At 38.1% G+C, this 19,853-nt stretch overlaps 2 protein-coding genes across 5 annotated transcripts; one reads left to right on the top strand and one right to left on the bottom strand.

Moving 5' to 3' along the window:
* Positions 1–5,319: 5,319 nt before the first annotated feature.
* On the bottom strand, positions 5,320–12,480 carry 4930513O06Rik (RIKEN cDNA 4930513O06 gene). Its single transcript, NM_029174.1, has 4 exons — positions 12,328–12,480; positions 7,673–8,038; positions 6,972–7,112; positions 5,320–5,461 (listed from the first exon to the last, which is right to left on the bottom strand). Exons 2-3 carry the CDS (start codon positions 8,022–8,024, stop codon positions 6,979–6,981), a joined length of 486 nt encoding a protein of 161 aa, NP_083450.1. The 5' UTR covers positions 8,025–8,038; positions 12,328–12,480; the 3' UTR covers positions 5,320–5,461; positions 6,972–6,978.
* Positions 12,481–13,486: 1,006 nt separating this feature from the next.
* Serpina7 (serine (or cysteine) peptidase inhibitor, clade A (alpha-1 antiproteinase, antitrypsin), member 7) lies at positions 13,487–19,474 on the top strand. Of its 4 annotated transcripts, none has more exons than NM_001382372.1 (6): positions 13,504–13,535; positions 14,825–14,918; positions 15,005–15,652; positions 16,500–16,773; positions 17,369–17,516; positions 18,235–19,474. In NM_001382372.1, exons 3-6 carry the CDS (start codon positions 15,022–15,024, stop codon positions 18,436–18,438), a joined length of 1,257 nt encoding a protein of 418 aa, NP_001369301.1. In that variant the 5' UTR covers positions 13,504–13,535; positions 14,825–14,918; positions 15,005–15,021; the 3' UTR covers positions 18,439–19,474. The 4 variants fall into 4 exon arrangements, with proteins under 4 accessions (NP_808588.3, XP_006528642.1, NP_001369301.1 ...); NM_001382371.1 differs by having other exon boundaries at positions 14,822–14,918; NM_177920.5 differs by lacking the exon at positions 14,825–14,918 and having other exon boundaries at positions 13,487–13,535.
* The last annotated feature ends 379 nt before the right edge of the window (positions 19,475–19,853 follow it).

Here is a 19,853-nt window from a genome sequence, read left to right as displayed (position 1 = left end):
GTGTTCTCCTGTATTTCTTTAAGTGAGTTTCTTGTTAATTCTTTACACATGACTACTTAACCAACCACGATGAACAGCAACCTACAATCAGTCCACCTTGCCTCTTTAGGCTCTAGCGTTTCTATTCCCTCTGAAAAGTCCCTGGAATTCCAAATACCACACAGTGGTAGAAACAGTTGGCAGCTGGCAAAATTATACACCTGTTTGAGCAAGAGGCAAATCTTAGTGAGCTTCTGTGCACAGTCTGAAGCTGCCCCATAGCCTATACCTGAGATGAAAACAAAAACGCAGTCCCATAAGATTTCTGTGTTTTTCAAAGAAATCAAAATTCTCACTACATGATTCCATGTGGCTTTTTTTCCAAGCATCTTTAGTGTTATCCATCCCTCTTCCAGCCCTACCCCTCTGTGTTATCCCCTCTCCCCCTTCCCAGTTAAAGAGCTTCTTCCTGCTTTTCCCATTTTTACTTTCATTACACTGTCCTGCTATTCCCATCTCAGGAATTCCTTCTCTCCCCACATTGATTCCTTCAACATACCCATTTTCTGGGTGATTGGGGAGGGTATAGGAATAGAAGCATCAGAAGGGCTCACCCATGGAAAAAGACTGTAGGATATGGCTGAGTGGAGAGACTTTACATTGTGTTATACACAGATATTTAATGAACATAATTTCCATTGTAGGGGTAGTATATGGAGGAACAGCTACTGGAATGCCTCCCCCTCAATGTGATAGCCTTTGCAATGTCATTGAAAGTTCATAAATGTGAAGTAACTGATGACATATTTGCTACACTTATATTCATTATTTTTTCTTACTTTGAAGAAAGTAATTCTGGGCGAGAGAGCAGAAAAGGAGAAGGCCTTGTACTGGCTTTAAGCAGTGGCCTGGTCATGACTTCCTTGTATGAGTCTTGTTTTTACCTCAGTTTCCCAGAACTACTTATAGCACTAGGTCCCACTTCCAGACAATAAGTGGGATCATTCTGAGACCATCAGATTAGCAGGCTTAGAGAAACATGAGCTCATGATTATAGAAGATACATCTTGGAAAGACCAACTGTGTCCCAGCATTCCATTTATGTGAAGTATTAATGGGTCCCAAATAACATGACCAATCCTCCTGGCCCTTCTCTGGACAGGTCTTTTATTCAGTTACTCTAGTGTTTCTTGATCCCCTCTTCATTTAAGCACCACTTTCAGGTGCCTCTGATTGACTCTGGAGCAAATCCCTGTTTGCTATCTAAGCTTGGGGCTCTTCTCTTGCAATCATGTTCAACAATGTGAATAATCCACAGGCTGGAGTCCTTTGTCTCAGAAGGCGTTCTGTGAGTCATTGTGCACACATGGCTCATTTTTGCATGAGTCAGCTTCAGTCCTCAGCCTCAATTAGGTTTTTGTTTGGGATTATCTATCCAGGGAGTTACTGGAACCAGCTGACTATGTTGATCTCCCATATTACAGTTTGGCTTGGCTGTAGGAAATCAACTGACAGAGGATCTTTACCAAAAAGCTACATTTGAAAACGGGCTTCATTTCTCTACGTCTGTTTTAAGCATTATTTTCAAAAGAATAAGTATTCGTATAGGTGAAAACTCAAGCTAACCTCGTAGATATGATCTTGGAACATTCATAATTATCTAATTAGACATCAAATTATCATATGATGTTTATTTTGGGGCTATGAGTGATCCTGGTGCAGCATGATTTGCAGTAATGATAAATCATTCTTTCTGGGCACCAATGAAAACTGTTATATGCTAGAATAGACTAAAAGTCATCCTCTTATTACATTGTGTTAAGTGTGCTTCTGCATATTTACTTAGTTCTTGGCATATAAGCTGATGTGATGGGTTTTCTGCTGAGGAGATAGGGTTTCTGCAACTTCTTGTTCCTGTAATAAGCTCCCCTACCAAAGCAGTGTTAATCTTTGATGTAGACTAGCCTAGTTGGGGGTAGTAAGCAGCTCTGCTGGTCACTTATCAGCAACCAAAAACCATGCACATCACATCTTTAGAAAAAAATAACACTCTAATTCCTAACACATATGATTAAGTTAATATTTGGAGTAGAGTTGGGCATATATACTGCCTTTTCATGTAGCCATTCTGACTTTTAAAGGGTGAGATGTATGTTTCTTTTAAGGAATGTGAAATGACTTTACTTTCTTTGTCTTTGTCTTTGTCCTTTTCCTTCTTTCCTTCTTCCTCCCTCCCTCCCTCCCTTCTTTCTTTCCTTCCTTCCTTCTTTTCCTTCCTTCCTTCCTTCCTTCCTTCCTTCCTTCCTTCCTTCCTTCCTTCCTTCCTTCCTTCCCTTCCTTCCTTCCTTCCTTTCTTCCTTTCTTTCTTTTTTTTTCAAGACAGGGTTTCTCTGTTTAGCCCTGGCTGTCCTAGAACTCACTCTGTAGACCAGGCTGGCCTCTAAGTCAGATATCTGCCTGTCTCTGCCTTCCCAAAGTGCTGGGATTAAAGACATGCACCACCACTACCCAGTTGTGAAATGACATTCTAACAAGAGTAAAATTTGAAGTGTCTAGCAAGAAAAAAAATGAAGAGGAATGTATTGATGCTAAAGAGGATGTAAGTAAGCAACCTTATGCAAATGTACAAACAGGGTCTTCTATCAACAAGCCCTTGACCTTTACACTTCTCTAGTCTCATACGAAACTTAAGGGTTCATTTTACCTAAATGGCATTTAGATATTAGCCTCATTCCCATTGTTCCTCAAAATTTTTGTCATTATTTTTTTTCACTTAGAAATATCTAAGTCTTACCCAATATTATAGAAAAGATAATCATTCTTTAGCAACTGTAAGAGATTATTTTCAGGACGAGCTGAAGGTAATAAACTCCATGCTGTTCCAGTCATATAAAAAGATGTAGTCATCATAATCAGCTTCCAAACGCTGACACCATTGCATACACTAGCAAGATTTTGCTGAAAGGACCCAGATATAGCTGTCTCTTGTGAGACTATGCTGGGGCCTAGCAAACACAGAAGTGGATGCTCACAGTCAGCTACTGGATGGATCACAGGGCCCCCAATGGAGGAGCTAGAGAAAGTACCCAAGGAGCTAAAGGGATCTGCAACCCTATATGTGCAACAACAATATGAACTAACTAGTACCCCGGAGGTCTTGACTCTAGCTGCATATGTATCAAAAGATGGCCTAGTCGGTCATCACTGGAAAGAGAGGCCCATTGGACTTGCAAACTTTATATGCCCCAGTACAGGGGAATGCCAGGGCCAAAAAGTGGGAGTGGGTGGGTAGGGGAGTGTGTGTGGGGGGAGTGTATTGGGGACTTTTGGGATAGCATTGGAAATGTAAATGAGGAAAATACCTAATAAAAAATTAATTAAAAAAAGATGTAGTCACACATGTAGCACTTGTATGTAACATGTTGTTTATTTATGTTAATTATAATGTTGTATAAATTATTTAAAAACATAAAAGAAATTATATGTGACAAAATTATTTTTCAAACATTTTTGGTCTATAGTTTAATTCATAGATAAGGAATCCATATACATGAAATCAATTGTATTTTTACTGTGTACCCACAGCACTACTGAATATATAAGAACAATAGAAGTTTTCTGTTTCTTCTAGTGGACTAAATTTCATTCTCTAAAACAAGGAATGTTAAATTCCATTATCTACTACCTATAAATGTGATTTTATTTGGATATGGTATCTTTGAAGACATAACTTACTTAAGAAGTACAGGATGGAATTGTCATAGATTTCTGTTGTGTCTTAAATTAAATGATGAGTGTTGGCTAAGAGAATGGATAGGGAGCAAAAAGTATGCCATGTATCAGTTTTTTTCAGGAGATGTAAAGAAACATCTACTTACCTTAGATAGATACAGCATTAGCCGACCAAAGAACAGATACCATAAAAATACAGCTTGGTGAGCTAATGGGTTTAATGAGGTTATATATAGGAGAATAGGTGATTCTTGACCAGCTATGTGAACAACTTGCCTGCATCTATCATACTGAAGGCTCTCATTCACTGCATTAATAACATAGAAAATGCTAAACCTCTGAAAAATCCCATGGAGCACATACTTGGAGCTTAAGCCACCAAAGTCCCACACCTAGCCAATATTCTACCTCCTACACTAATGATGGGGGGGGGGAGGAGCCTGGGGAAGATCTGTGGAGGATTTTGAGCCCTATAACCTCCGTGAATCTATTCCATCCTTCTGCTAGAAAAAGATAAATCTGATCTCAGGAGATTTATGGTGTATATTATCACAGATGCTCTGATTTAAGATGGTACTGGTCATACCCATTCTGGAGGAAGCAAATCACATGCAATATGATAAGAAACTAGAGAAACAAGGAATGATTCTTTCCTAAGCCTAATGAGTGTTCCCGGACTAGCAACTTAATTTCAGACTTGTGGCCTTCAGAACGGTCTATGTATAAATTTCTCTTGTTTTAAGCTATTTGACTTTGTGGTAATACATAATCACAGACTTGTAGGACAAAGGGTACCTTCTCCAAATGAATTATCCATCTTTTCTCTGATAGCCATCATCCTAAGGTGTTTATTATTGTCTTATACACCTTTATGTATGCCACACATACATGTGGCTCTCCTGTGAACCCTTTATCTTATACATGTTTTAACTCTGTCATTAGTATATGGTTCTTTCATACATTATAAAATTTGCATATATGACATAAAATTGGTATATTTCTAGGACTAGCTTTCTCCCTTACCCATTTTCCTACTTCTGCAAACCTAATCTTCAAGCTCCCACATTGTTCTCATGTCCCAGCTCTGAGGAATTGAAGTCTCCTTGTCTGCCTTTATTCCTCTGTTCAATTTACCTAAAAGAATCTCAAGTGAATTAACACCCCTAAAGTATAACCTTGGCCTCCCATTGTTACAATGTAATGTTTTTCAAGTGTTAATGGGCTTTAGAACCACCTAAAAGACTTATAAAAATTCAGGTTTTGGTTCAGCTTAAACAGTTCTGATTCAGCTTGTCCTGTAGTGGACTTGTGTGATTGCGTTTCCAACAAGTGCGTAGATACTGCTGCTCCCATCATTGCTACTTCCCCGTGACACTATCTGGCTTTCAGGCAAGTCAGTACATCCATTAGTTTCCTTGAATAGATGCTAGATCTCTTCCTCTCTTGAAATAACTTGTTTAACCCTAACGTTGTAGTAGTTAGGGGCATAACATAGTTGAAAACGATCCCCTTTAATATCTGTTAAGCCAGGATTTAAAAAAAAAATACACTATCAATATAATTGAGTCAACATTATTTATGCAAAGAATGTTCTGAACTTTCAGAAGACTTTCAACAATGCTTTACTGAACACAATTTTTGGGGTTATAGGCCTTTAAAAAATATATATATAGGACTTTTAAGGGTGATGAAATGTAAACCAAATCAGTGTTGTTAACATCCTTGTGTGTTTCATCTTGACGCCTTCAGACTGTGGGAAGTAATAAGGGATAATTAGCCATTGTGGAGCAGTAACATGAACCAGCTACTTTTCAAATCCAAGAAAGCAGTCAAGCCAACATATGTGTGCTGTTTGAACACAATTTTTCTACAACATCACTCCATCAAAGCCCAGAACTTTGGGTACGAATTACCAACAAAAACTGAATTCATCCCCTTCCTACTGCAGCCACTACATTTTTTCACTTTTTCAAGCATTGACAAATTCTGTGTTTTGGTGTTTGTTGGTGTTGTTTGGTTTGGAGAGACCATTCTGGGATTTTAGTAATTTGCTATTGGAAAAACACAAGCAGCAACAACAAAACTGCTAGCTGGTCATGATGATCCACCTCTGTAATCCCAGCACTTGAGATGTGAGGGTAGGAAGCTTCTGAATTTGAGGACAGCCGAGTTATAACACAAGTTCTAGGACAGGGTGGTCTACATTATAACCATATGCAATATTCATAAATCATACTCTTTTAACCCATAGGTTCTATACTGGTAAAAAGATAAATGAAATGATATAATTTGGTATAAACTAATGATGAGTTCATCAAGAAAATAGCCTTCCTATGACTTATTTTCTGTTGACTGTTACATGAAATAGAAATTCAACTAAATGAATACTAAGATACCAATCCCAGTGATTCTAGCTATTATAATTCTAAAAGTCATTGCAAACCCAAACGTCTTCTTTCCTCTTAAACTAAGAGATTATTGCTGTTCCTACATGATTAGGTCTCAATTACTATATATAAATATTACTTTAGTCACTTGTTCTGGCTAATTGAGTTCTCAAAATGTCATGGGCTCAACTACCCAGTGTGGCAAATCTCTGACCCATTAGTCCTTATATCATAGCTGAATGAATGGAAATAAAGCCCATTTGGGTTAGGCAGATGGCTTGGCACTTAAGAGTATTTGCTGTATGAGCATAGGGATCAGGGTTTTCAACCTAGCACCCATGTAACAAGATAATAATGGCTTCGTGCATTCCTCTAACTCCAGTAATGAAAGACCTAGATGCAGGATCATTAGGGCTTTCTGGTTTGCTAACATGGCCAGAAAACCTTGAACTCTGGGTCACAGGGGCAGCCTCAAAGAAAAGGGTGGGACATGAGAAGTGCAGCCTCAAAGAAAAGGGTGGGGCATGAGAAGTGAAGTCACCCATTGCCATCTTCTGATTTCCTGATTGCATATATATGCATGCATCTCCCATGTATGCATATGCCAGAGTCACAAACATATGCATATATATATAAATACTCAAGAGCATACAATTTCAAAAACAAAAAAAGAAACTGAAGAACATTTAAGAACATGGTGTAGCCTGTGCTACATAGTGTTCATTATTAACCTTAAGCTGAATTTAAGAATTGATTTTTTAATAGTTTTCATTATTTGTTTTACAATGAAAACAACTAAGCATAACACAAACATACACATCTAATACACACACATAAACACAGTCAGGAATGTTATACACTCCACAAAGATACCTGGATCCTAGTCTATGTTTTCAGCTGAGTTTGGATTGCTGTCATCTTCCTCCTTCTGATTTTCCTTCCCAGTCTCAGCTTTCTCCTCACTTTCAACTTTATTGGGAGCAACACAGGTGTGTTCATAGTTATGGTCATTCACTTCAATATGTAAAGAAATTCACAGACATTAAGACTAGAACTTTTAAAAGAATTTTCAGTTTATAATCAGCAGGAATATCTAACACTGTACCTGCAGTATAGAAGTAAGGAGCAATGGAAACAAAGGAACAAATATATCTGAGTACCTTCCCAGTTTACATTTCCATAGTCATCAGACTTTAGCTGAGGGCTGGACTATAAGTGGCTGAATGTTTTCCCGGACATACTCTTGTCTTTGCAGTAGATCTCACATCCTGTACAGCTATTTATTTCTGACTCATGGCAAAGGATTAACAAAGTCACTTGGGTCTGGTAATATTTGCTGCCCTCCCCATCCATCTCCCCCAAAAAACCCATTAAGAAAAACATTCATTTGAATTTATAAAGTAGTAAAGCATATTACTTCCTCAGTCTGTGTGTTTTCTCACGTCTACAGTGGTGTCTAACCAATACACAGCCTACATGAGCCCATAAGTCAGATGTGGTCTTTATAATATGTTGCTTGAAAGGACATACCAGATCTCAGTTAAAGTGTCAAAATCCCATTGTAGGTAACTCACCAGTGCCTGCAAAGTATTCAGTACCCTCATCAGTATCTTCATCATCATTGTCCTTCTCATCCTCACTGTGCATGCATCCATAGTCTTCTTCCATGGACTCTACAAGGTATTCTTCATCATACTCTATTTGCTCAGTGTGGAAACGGATAGTATCCTCGCCTTCCTCTATCACTGTGAGGTCTTGCACTTCTGTTTCCAATGCAAATGGTATCAAGTTTTCTGGGACTAAGGATACATATTCTTCTGACTCCAGTCCTTCTTCATCAAAATTCAGATATTGGCTCATATATCTATTAACCTTATTCTGATCTCTTGGATCAGGGGCTTGGTTTTGATCGTCGAATGCTGACATGGTAGGGCACACACCTGTCAAGAAATTTGGTTGGACTTTAGCTATTTTCGAAAGAAAATACTTGATGCTCTTTACTGTGGCTGTGACTAGCTGCTTCCAGTTTCTGTCCCTTGACTTCCAAGCAAGCCTTTCCTTGACTTGGCACCTGGAATTGTAAACTACGTAAACCCTTTCCCCCTTAAAATTCATTTTTTCCTTGTGACTTATTTATCACATTATAAGTAACAAAATTAGGGCAGATATCAAATCTTTCAGAACCATAAAATTGGCTTTCCCAGCCTGTGGGATGTTGGAAATACATTTCTGTTGTTTGAAAACAACTCAATTTATGGTAAATTGCTGTGGCATCCTGAATAAATCAAGGTAGCCCTTTCTTTTGTTTCTGGATGGTACTCATTCCTGCTCTGTGCATTGGTTGTCATGCTGAGAAATTAAGTACAATTAAAAGTAGAATATTTAAATATTTAATATTGATGTACTTATATACTGGTACTAACACCCTAATTTTCTTCTACTCATGTTATATTCCTTTTACTATTAACATATACTTTATATGCTTACATTTTCTTATCATCCTTATCTGGCTGTATGACTCATCATTCATTTCTGAACTGTTTGAGCAATCAGCAGGCCTGCTTAGGTAACTATAATTTTCCATTTGCTTTAAAAAAAAATCCAAAAAACCAGAACATGGCTAAGAGCCATCTTTGGAAACACCTGTATTACAAAAGCTTTCTTTTTATAGCAAATGGGATTTCTTCATACTCAATACCTACAATTCCAATAATGTAATGTAATCCTTGCTTTCTTGTTTATTCAAACTTATGTTGAAACATGTTGGAACTCGTATTGGGAGCATTTACTTGTTTGAATTAAGAACAGAGGATGTCTTTCAGAGGGAGAGGACTCAAGAATGCCCCTAGTAGATCAGCAGGGGGAGATGATGAGATTATTCATTATCATTCCTGGACTCTTAGATAGTAGAAAACTGGCAACATATTTTAGGTAATGATAGACATCATATACCATAGTACAGAGCCTATAGGCCAGACTTGCAATATATTTTCCTCTGTCTGGTTCTATAACTCTCTTCTCAAAAAGGACTTTTATACTTTATTAGGTTAGTTTATTCAGAGTAATGAGATGTATAGTAAGGCCAGTTAATTTCATGATTATGAGCCTATGATGATATTAGGTGATGAGCCAGAAGGAATTGTGTACAATGTTATGATACCATAGATAATGCAGTTCTGAAATATTTGGAAGGTAGGTTTAGGACCAGCACTATAGGTACATTAAGACAGTTGGTATGATAAAGTTCGCTGAAAAAATCAACTTAGTGAAGAAAGGATTTTATTCAGCTTATATCGAGCTGATTATATGGTGCCAGGGAAGCAAGGCAGAAGGAGCTTGAGAGTGAAGCATCTGGTCATAATATGTCCACTGTCAGAAGAAGGAGATCCATCCCATATACAACCACCAAATGCAGACACTATTGCATATGCCAGAAAGATTTTGCTGACAGGACTCTGACATAGCTCTCTCTTGTGAGGCTATGCCAGTGCCTGGCAAACACAGAAGTGTATGCTCACAGTCATCTATTGGATGGATCACATGGCCCCTAAAAAAGGAGCTAGAGAAAGTACCCAAGGAGCTAAAGGGGTCAGCAACCCTATAAGAGGAACAACAATATGAACTAACCAGTACCTCCCAGAGCTGTGTCTCTAGTTGCATATATAGCAGAGGATGGCCTAGTAGGCCATCAGTGGGAGGAGAGGCCCCTTGTCTTGTGAAGATCATATGCCCCAGTACAGGGGAATGCCAGGGCCAGGAAGCAGGAGTGGGTAGGTTGGGGAGCAGGGTCGGGGGAGGGTATAGGGGGCTTTTGGGATATCATTTGAAATGTAAATGAAGAAAATGTCTAATAAAACACACACACACACACACACACACACACACACACACACACAGGAAGAGAGCAATGAATGCATGCATGTTCATGCTTGGCTTGACAGTCCAGGATATCTATTACATACAGTTGATCTAGCATTCAGCTGATCTAACATTTGCCAAGTTAACAATTAACTCTAACCATGTCAAAACCCTGAGGTTCTAGGCTCAAGTGTTCAAGTCATATAATACTAGGCAAGTGGAATTTCTTGGATTGCACCTGGAAGTCAAAGTATATGTTCAGGATTTGATCATGGGGATTGCCAAATTCCAAAGCTGCTCATTTTTTCCCAGAATTGATAAGTCACTTTTATCAAAGTTAGTCAATTAAACAAACAAACAAACAAACAAAAAAACCCTAAGAAATCATGAATGAAAGCATTGGAAGAACTATATAACCTTCACTGAGAAAATTACTGAGGCTCCCTTTTTAGCAGTCACAATCTTTTTCTTAGTCTCATGAAGCTGTTTCTCCTTTGCTTAAAGACCCAGGACTTACAAACCTTTAAACCTTATATAACCAGAAGGAAGCTACTTTGCTTCTCTTACCATTCCATACCTGTTATTTTCTCTACATCTATATACACAATGAGGTCCCATTCTTTCTCTTAGACTATTTGGGAGGTCAAATATCAAATGAAACCAGGAGGAGAAGTGTAAGCATGAAAGTAACTGAATAAATATTAAACATTTATAAAATAAAATTTGGAAGGTATTGTATGGCAACAAATTAGGGTATTTATCAAAATTAATGTACATAATTTGGGATCTTAATGAATTAATTGAAATGGTAACACTTTTAAGTTATGTTCTAGTCACTGTGCTATTGAGATTAGCTTAACACAATGCTAAAACTATGCTAAATATAATTATAAGAGGAGAGACCTTAGATTAAATATCCTATAGTGGGGAGAGGGAACTTGTAGAGTCTACCTCTAGTGGAAAGACAGGGCATCAAGTGAGGAATGGGTTTACCATTCTATGGTTAAAAGCTCTGACCCAGAATTGTTCCTGTCTAAAGGAACCACAGAGACAAACAGAGGAAAAGAACCTGTCCAGTGACAGGCCCAAATTGGGGTGCAGCTCAAGAGGAGGCCCTAGGACTTGACACTGTTGCTGATGCTATGGTGTGTTTGCAGACAGGCACCGAGCATGGCTGCCCTACAAGAGGCCCAACAAACAGCTGAGTCAGATGCAGATACCCAACCAGGACAACACCTGGATAGAAGCTGGGGATTCCTGTGGTTGAATTGAGGAAGAGCTGGAAGAAGCTGAGGAGGAGGGTGACCCCATGGGAAGACCAGCAGTCTCAACTAACCTGTATCCCTGAGATCTCTCAGACACTGAGCCACCAGTCAGGCAGCATATACCAGTTGATATGAGGCCCCCGACAAATATACAGCAGAAGACTGCCTGGTCTGGCCTCAGTGAGAGAAGATATACCTAACCCTCGACAGACTTGGGGCCCCAGGGAGTGGGGAGGTCTGAAGGGGTAGGAGGGTAGAGGGGTCAGGGGTGGGAGGGTGGGAGGATGGGTACATCCTCTTAAAGAAGGGAGGAGGAGGTATGGGATGGGGAGCCGTCAGGGGGTAGACTGGGAGAGGGATGAAGAGTGGACTGTAAAATAAGAATAAAAGAATAAAAAAATTAACAAAAGAATGTGTTTGCTGAAAGCAGAAGTATAGGTTGTATATTTCAGTGAGAGGAGAAACCAATTTCTGCTGATGAAATGGAAAAGAATTAGGAGTTTTTGAAATCTCAGAATGGGTAAGGTAGGCACTGTGAAATGAGCTTCTGAACAATATTTTTGTATAGTTTCAGTATGGTTTTGATGTGTCTGCTAAGAGTTCATGTGTTGAAAGCTTGGTCTTCATCAAGTAGAGGTACTGGGAACTTTGTGAAGTAAGGTTTGGTATTAGACTATTGTCCACTTTCCTTAGGAGGGATCAAGTCAGTGCTTGGTGTGTACTTGACTAAGTTCTTTTAAAAATTGGTTGTTTTAGTTTTCAGCTGTTGTCTCATTGTGTAACCCACTGGCTTAAAATTCATAATTTGATCTTCCTGCCTCTGTTTCCCTAGTATGTATGTATGTATGTATGTATGTATGTATGTATGTATGTATGTTTGTATGTATGTATGTATTATGTATGTATGCCAGTAGGTAAGTATGTATATGTATGTGTGTATGTAGTATGTATATATGTATGAATATATATATATATGTGTGTGTGTGTGTGTGTGTGTGTGTGTGTCCCATCTGATTCCTTAAGTTAATTTTCATTGAAAACCTGAACCTATGCCATTGTCCAAATATGCCACCAGAGGGCACAGGTTTAGAATTTTCTTTTCTTACCTTGTGTCTTCTCCAAGGGTTTACTGGATCTTACAGCATCTGAGAAAACAGAAAATATGTTGTATTATTAGGGTAGAATTCTAACTGAACTAAAAGTCAAGAGACTCAAACTTGGTATGGTCTTTCTCTGGGACCAGTGACCATCCTGTATGTGAGATGTGACCAACTGAGTTTGGGAAGTGGGGTCATGAGATCATAATGACCACTATGATGAAGTATGAATGCGCTGTATTAAGCTTTAAAACCCTAGTGCTCAATCTGGTGTTTTGTTACTATAGAGCTTTACTGTATTTGATTGAAAATGTAAATTACATAATATAGTCACCCTTACTGACCCCACTTTCTTTTCTACACCACCCCCAGTGTCTTCCCAATTGAGTTAAGTTTAAGTGTTTCATATTTATTTTAGATTTCAAGTCCTTCCATAAACTATATGTAGCATTAACTTGAACTAGCCCAGATAGTTCCCTACTCCCTTGATTAACAAATTGTCCCTTAAGGTAGTTCTTGAGGTAGCCATGTGGGAAATCAGATACTTTGTGTCTTGTCCTGTGCATGGTCAAATAGTAGAGAAGTCACTTTTATCAGTATCACTATACCTAGAAAGTGACAGAGGCTAAACTGGAGTTTCTGAATGAAATCTGTTTGTCTCATCTGCTTCTTTGTATTTAGCACACAGCCAATCTCAGTAAGAAGCTAGTAGTCTTAATTCCACATTCCTGGCCCCATTTGTACTATATTTTGGAGTCCTTGGGTTAGGGGGAGGTGTAGTGGATTTTAGTGATCAGAAGAAATGACGCGTTTCCCTTTGAGCACTAAAAAGCCTAGTTTCGACAACATGTTCTCCACATATACACAAACCATCCTATAACACCAATTCAAAAGAGTCCCCAAGTCTCTTGTCTGTAAACCTTCTTCTCAAATGTAATCATGGCCTAACACTGACAGGAAGAACTATTTTGAATGAAGTATGTATGCAGAAGCCAAATCTTATCTAAATTTTACCCAGAGTACAAACCTTAATTTTTAAGCCCTTTTTTTTCCACTTGGTCTTTGTTTTGTGCATCAGCTTTGCAAATGTCATCCCAGAGTTCATGGCATGGTTAATTTGTAACCAGGAATGCTCTAGTTTTGCAATAGAGGGCATGTTATAAAGACTGAATGGTGTTGCTATCTGAGAGATGCAAGTGGCTTCTTGGGCATGTGCTGTAAGTAGTTTTTCTCCTTGGGAACATTGAACATTGCTAACAAGTCAGAGGCCCAAATACCTGTGATTTTGTTTAGGAGGCAAGAGTGCTCATCTGATAATTGACCCTCTAACCAGCCTTAATGACTTTGATAGGAAGAGTACTCTGGTGATGAAGTAGAGATTTGACCTAAGAGTGGACGAAGGAAGGTTGGAGAGGATAAGAGGCCCTCTGTCCTGCTAGGAGCTGATAAATTCATTAAGGCCTTAAGCTTAGGCAATGGCAAGTGACTGTAGAGATGGAGTGAAAAGAAATTCATATGTATTTAGGCAGTATCCATTGGTCATCATGACCATTAGAGGTGATGAACAAAAACAAAGCAAGCCCTTTTGATCTGGGTCTGTCTATAAACAGTGGTGGAGTATATTGAGATATGGATTGAAAATGAAGGAGTAGGTTCGTGGAGTTAAGAGAGAGAAGGTGTTTACATTTGGAAACATATATTCCAAAGGAGGCTGAAGTCCTAGTGGATAAATAGCAACTGGGTAGATGAGTAAGGATTTTGTAAGACAGTATGGATTAGGAGGATTTCTATATTATAGCAGTTTATACCTAGGACAAGGCTACTCATAAAGAACATGACAGTCTTAGGAAGGGGTCTTATACTGGCCCCATGGATCTCTTCTTTTAAACTACTGGTGTATGATTATTGTGTCTCTACATCTGGCTCTTTGTTTCTTTGTACTGTTTTATGCTTAGAAAACTAATAATTCCAAGAAGATATGCATACTCAGAAGAATAAGATCTGTTAGAAGTGAGAAATGACTCTTCAGTTGGTACTAAAAGAATGAAGTCTCTAAAACATGAATGTTATACTTTCATTTTCCTCTTGTTTGAAAAATACTCTTGTGGCTCCCATACATTGCACAGGTGCATGAGTGTTGGTTTGTTATGTTGTACATGACTTGATAAACTATTGTTCTTCCAGCCCAACTAGTCATTTCTTGTAGGGGTTGTTCTCATTTTGTCATTTCAGAAATGTTACCTTAAGAAAACATCCATTTAAAATTGACATACACACTAACCAGACTTTTAATGTGCATGTAACATAAATAGAGGGAGTGCTTGTTCTGCCTAATGATTCGTCACACTCATAAACTGCCTTTAGTTCAAATGACAAGCAATTTGTTTTCCAGGAATGTAAATTAGTATCAGTATTTTCACGTGTTGTTACTACATGGTAATGAATTCATGACATCGTATATCTGTTGCCCAGGCAATCTATTTCTCCTACTCTTTCTTCCTAGTAGACATGTCACTGGTCTTTAGTGAGGAGAGAGACTACTGCTCCTTATTTCTTGCTGAACACACCATCAAATACTTGCTTTAGTTTTATAAATCAAGGTGGGTGACTTATGTTTCTCTGAATCAGAAACTGTTTCATATGTCTACACCCCCTCCCAACGGTTATCTCACTTCATGTTTTGTAGATCATCTTCATTCCAGAATGTCAGTGTTCTTCTATCTGTTTGTCTTGGTATTTGGGCTTCAGGCTACAATCCATTGTGCACCACATAACAGCTCTGAAGGCAAAGTAACGACCTGTCATTTGCCCCAACAAAATGCCACTCTCTATAAGATGCCATCTATCAATGCTGACTTTGCATTCAGTCTGTATCGGAGGCTCTCTGTGGAGAACCCAGATTTGAACATCTTCTTCTCCCCTGTGAGCATATCTGTTGCTTTAGCCATGCTTTCTTTTGGATCTGGCTCTAGCACCCAAACACAGATTCTGGAGGTGTTGGGGTTTAACCTCACAGATACTCCCGTGACAGAATTACAACAGGGCTTCCAACATTTGATCTGTTCATTGAATTTCCCAAAGAATGAACTGGAATTGCAGATGGGAAATGCAGTTTTCATTGGACAGCAGCTGAAACCATTGGCAAAGTTTTTGGATGATGTCAAGACCCTCTATGAAACTGAAGTCTTTTCTACTGACTTCTCCAATGTTTCTGCAGCCCAGCACAAGATCAACAGTTATGTGGAGAAGCAAACCAAAGGGAAAATTGTAGGCTTAATTCAAGGCCTCAAACTGAATATTATCATGATTCTGGTGAACTATATTCATTTCAGAGGTAAGGTGTCAAGAGTTGTCCCATGTATCACAGTGATTTTTCACTATTGGCCCCTATCTGTGCATTGTATTGGATTATTCCAGGATGACACACAGCTCTACATATGAATTCAGGAAATTTCTAGGGAGATAAAACTTTTAGAGATGTGGTTGACAATGTTATGAATGTCCTGATCCTATCAGGCTACATAATTACAGTTTGTAATATATTTAATGAGATGGGAAAAACCTGTGCTTGGGAAGTCAACTGAATTTCTATGTAAGAATAATATGATCCTTATTTCCTGTGTACATTTGGATACACTGCAAAAATACCTTGTAACATATATTAAGTACCTACTATGTGCTAAAGATTATGCTACAAAAACATGCCATTAATAATTTTCAGTGCTTATCCTTCCAAGCAAGACTGCCTAAACCTAAAGCTGAAGCTCTAAGCATCATGGTTCCTCTTGATTGTATAGATCCTGATTTTTTTAAGTTTGGATGAGTGGACTTTTTGGCATTAGTCACATACCTATATATACTTAAAATGGCAGAATAGTGTTTTCTAATTTCACCCATTTTTCTGGACACTCATATATCTTTTCATGGAAGGAGATTCTCTTTCAGGTGGGTGTAGAAAGTATAGTGTTTCTAAAACTGACTCTGAGGTCCAGCAGCATTGAAAAGGACTTCTGGTTTTCCCATATTGTAGCCAGATGAATACGTCAGCTGACTTTTTTTCTCTGATACTCAGTGAGTCACTTGTAGTTTCTTGGGAAACTGGTTAAGAGTAGGTAGTATTAATTATTAGCTGAATGACTAATGGTTTCAAAGAAACATCTCTCCTCTTTCTGTGTTTTAAGCCCAGTGGGCAAATCCTTTCCGTGTATCTAAAACTGAAGAGAGTTCCAACTTCTCAGTGGACAAGAGCACCACAGTACAAGTGCCCATGATGCACCAGCTAGAACAATACTATCATTACGTGGATATGGAGCTGAATTGTACAGTACTTCAAATGGACTATAGTGAGAACGCCCTGGCACTTTTTGTCCTTCCAAAAGAGGGACACATGGAATGGGTAGAAGCAGCCATGTCATCTAAGACACTGAAGAAGTGGAACTATTTACTGCAGAAAGGGTAAATAATTTAGATGATATGGGGATCTAAATGTAGGCTTAAAGGTGTAGTTGAGGATGAGTTAAGGGGAAACCTAGAAGTAGGAACATTGCCCAGAAGCAGCTGGCTGTGGCATTATGATTGTTAAAATAGGTCCACAATATATAGTGTGCCTGATACTTTCCTGAATACATCCATAGTGTTTCATCTAAGCATTCTGGGAAAACTCCAAAGCTTGTAGTATTATGGATATTTGTAAAATTAGAAATTGTCATAGTTCCCCAAAGTGAGTACACTAGGAAACTGATACTTTTTAGGGAACAACTAAAACTTTGGGATGCATTAGATATGATGTTGGAGGTGAAGTGCACTTATGATGAGCTAGAACAGCAAGATGGAAAATCATGAAGTTCCTACACACTACCCTTTGATCTTCACACCACTAGACCCCTGTCCTTGCTCAATAACATGGAGCTATATTTTTCTGATAATAAGAGTCAGGACACTGTGTGTTGTAGCCCAATATTTTCTGAGTCTGAGACCACTTCTTCCATACTACTTTTTGTGTTTCTAGTGCCATGTTAATGATTGTCAATGTTTTCCTTACTCCACACAGATGGGTTGAATTGTTTGTTCCAAAGTTTTCTATTTCTGCCACATATGACCTTGGAAGCACACTTCAGAAGATGGGTATGAGGGATGCCTTTGCTGAAAGTGCTGACTTTCCTGGAATAACAGAAGACAGTGGTCTAAAACTTTCCTATGTAAGTTGATGGATTAGTTGTTTACCATAGGATCTAGGAAGGGCATTGAGGATCAAGTGACTTACTCATCTCATTTGGTCAATTAGGAATCTTGTGTCTACAGAAGCAGCATGATTCCGTTAGGTCATTATCATAAGTCATTCTTGAATCAATTTTGAATAATTACTTAAAATAAGTCATTTTGGAAGTAATTTCTGGGGCTACATTGATGATGGTTTAGCAGATAAGAGCACTGCTTGCTCTTCCAGAAGACCCAAGTTCAATTTCTAACAGCATCATGGCACCTCATAATTGTCTGTAACTTCAATCCCATGAGATTTTGATACCCTCTTAAGTGGTTTCCACGGGTACCAGGCATGCATGTGATATAAAGACATATTTGCATGCAGGCCAAATACATATATAAATGAAGAAATATAATTTCCACCCCTAACTTTCATGTACAAAGATGACTCTAATATAATGGAAAGTCTTAACGAAGTGATTATTATAAGATACAGTGATAGAGGATGTGAGAAGGACACTAAAGAGATGGAAGGTGATTGTTAATGAGATTCTACCCAAACAATTTGTACTAAAATCACAGAAAATTATTCACTATACAATGGAATGTTCATATTCAAGGACAATCACCATAATGTGCTGTATTTCTTTTTGTACTACCAACTTACACAAAGACTATTTCAGTAGATCTTCACTGTCTGTTCTTCTCCCACAGGCTTTTCACAAGGCTGTGCTACACATTGGTGAAGAGGGAACTAAAGAGGGAGCTTCTCCTGAAGTTGGGTCTCTGGATCAGCAGGAAGTACCTCCTCTTCACCCTGTTATCCGATTGGATAGAGCATTCTTACTGATGATTTTGGAGAAAAGAACCAGAAGTGTTCTCTTTTTAGGGAAACTTGTTAACCCAACAAAACAGTAATTGACGAAGAGTCCATTGAGTATGTACATATTATAATAGGAAATAAATGGATAGCATAACTTAATGTACTTGCTATGGACTTGGACTTTATTTCATTTGTGCAAGTGATAAAAGTGGACCTCCTCAGAAGTCCATTGGCTGTAGAAGAAGCTAATCCTGTGACCAAACATGCAGATAGTCAATGAGTGATTGTTATCCAAAACTACAAAAAGGATCGATGTTGGTAGGTCTTTGTAAAGCTGGCCATGAGTTAGCTAAGTGTAGAATTTTTGACTGGGGGTACAAATGCTTTTGGATGTATCTTTTGGACAATAGTTGCAATACAGGTCAAGTCTTTGCATTACACTATTCCAATAGTATGATCAATGAACACACAAATGAGGTGGCTTGTATATATCACCTTCAAAATAACCTCTGCTCTTTCTACCTGTGATTTTGGCTATTGCTAAATTTTTCTTTTTAAAAAAATAAAACTTCTCTTACTATACTATCAAGTCATAAACTGAGTACTTTCAACTAGTGTTGCAGCTTTTGTGACCTAACATGTATTCAACAACAAACCAGGGTGAAATAAATTCTTCACACAAGCCCACATCATCACTAGCAGATGCCATTGTGCTAATTCATAAGCTATTGATGAAAGAGGGACAGATCATTTGCATCATATGCTATATTCATTATTTTTATATTCCTTTTAAAATATCTTTCTCCTTTCTCTCATGGAAATTTCCTGGTTATCCTGGTTTCTTTTTTGTCTGTAGTCCTCAATAAAATATGATATTTTGTGTCACCAGAACATCCTCTGCCTAGGTATGCCATACTATCTTCACCTACCGAAGTAGATTTAATCTCAAATTTATGTATTCAAGTACCTTGTATTAGAATTTGGAACACAAATAACAAATTGAGAATTAATTATGAAGTAGCCAAATTCTATCCCACAATATTTCACTTACAGAAAATGAGCAACAAACATGTAAGTACTATGTAGGTTTGACTCCATATGAATATAAATAAAATATGTTTGCAAAATAAATATATTTATCAGTTTTTAATTCTTTTCTTAGTAGACACATTTGTAAGGGACCTTGCGTATCTTTTCTATAATATCTTGGCTTTGTAGATAAGGAATTGGAAACCCAGAGATGGATAATGACTTATGGTACAGGAAAAAGTTCATTCTTTACATGATGTTTTGTTTCACTGAAGTTACATAACAATACTGGTTCTGTTGCTTACACTATTTTGTGATCATGGGCAAAGTACATAAACTCTATAACTTCTTTTCCTCATGTGTTAAATATAAATGGTAGTAATATCCATGCTGTTGGAACCTTATCAAATCCTATGAGATGCAGTGAAAATGCGAGATACCCCTCAAATGACATAGGCTATTGCCACTATCCTTGGTTACC

The sequence above is a fragment of the Mus musculus genome, chromosome X (genome assembly GCF_000001635.26).
Source record: "Mus musculus strain C57BL/6J chromosome X, GRCm38.p6 C57BL/6J".
Lineage (NCBI taxonomy): Eukaryota > Metazoa > Chordata > Mammalia > Rodentia > Muridae > Mus > Mus musculus.
This window is presented reverse-complemented; position numbering and strand designations above follow the sequence as displayed.

Excerpts from the sequence above, each read along its gene's own strand:
- 4930513O06Rik (NM_029174.1), bottom strand. The coding sequence starts at position 8,024 with ATGTCAGCATTCGACGATCAAAACCAAGCCCCTGATCCAAGAGATCAG. Across the intron at positions 7,113-7,672 it reads TGAATACTTTGCAGGCACTG|TGAATGACCATAACTATGAA; the intron begins GTGAGTTACCTA and ends TACATATTGAAG.
- Serpina7 (NM_177920.5), top strand. Across the intron at positions 16,774-17,368 it reads AACTATTTACTGCAGAAAGG|ATGGGTTGAATTGTTTGTTC; the intron begins GTAAATAATTTA and ends TACTCCACACAG. Across the intron at positions 17,517-18,234 it reads GTGGTCTAAAACTTTCCTAT|GCTTTTCACAAGGCTGTGCT; the intron begins GTAAGTTGATGG and ends CTTCTCCCACAG.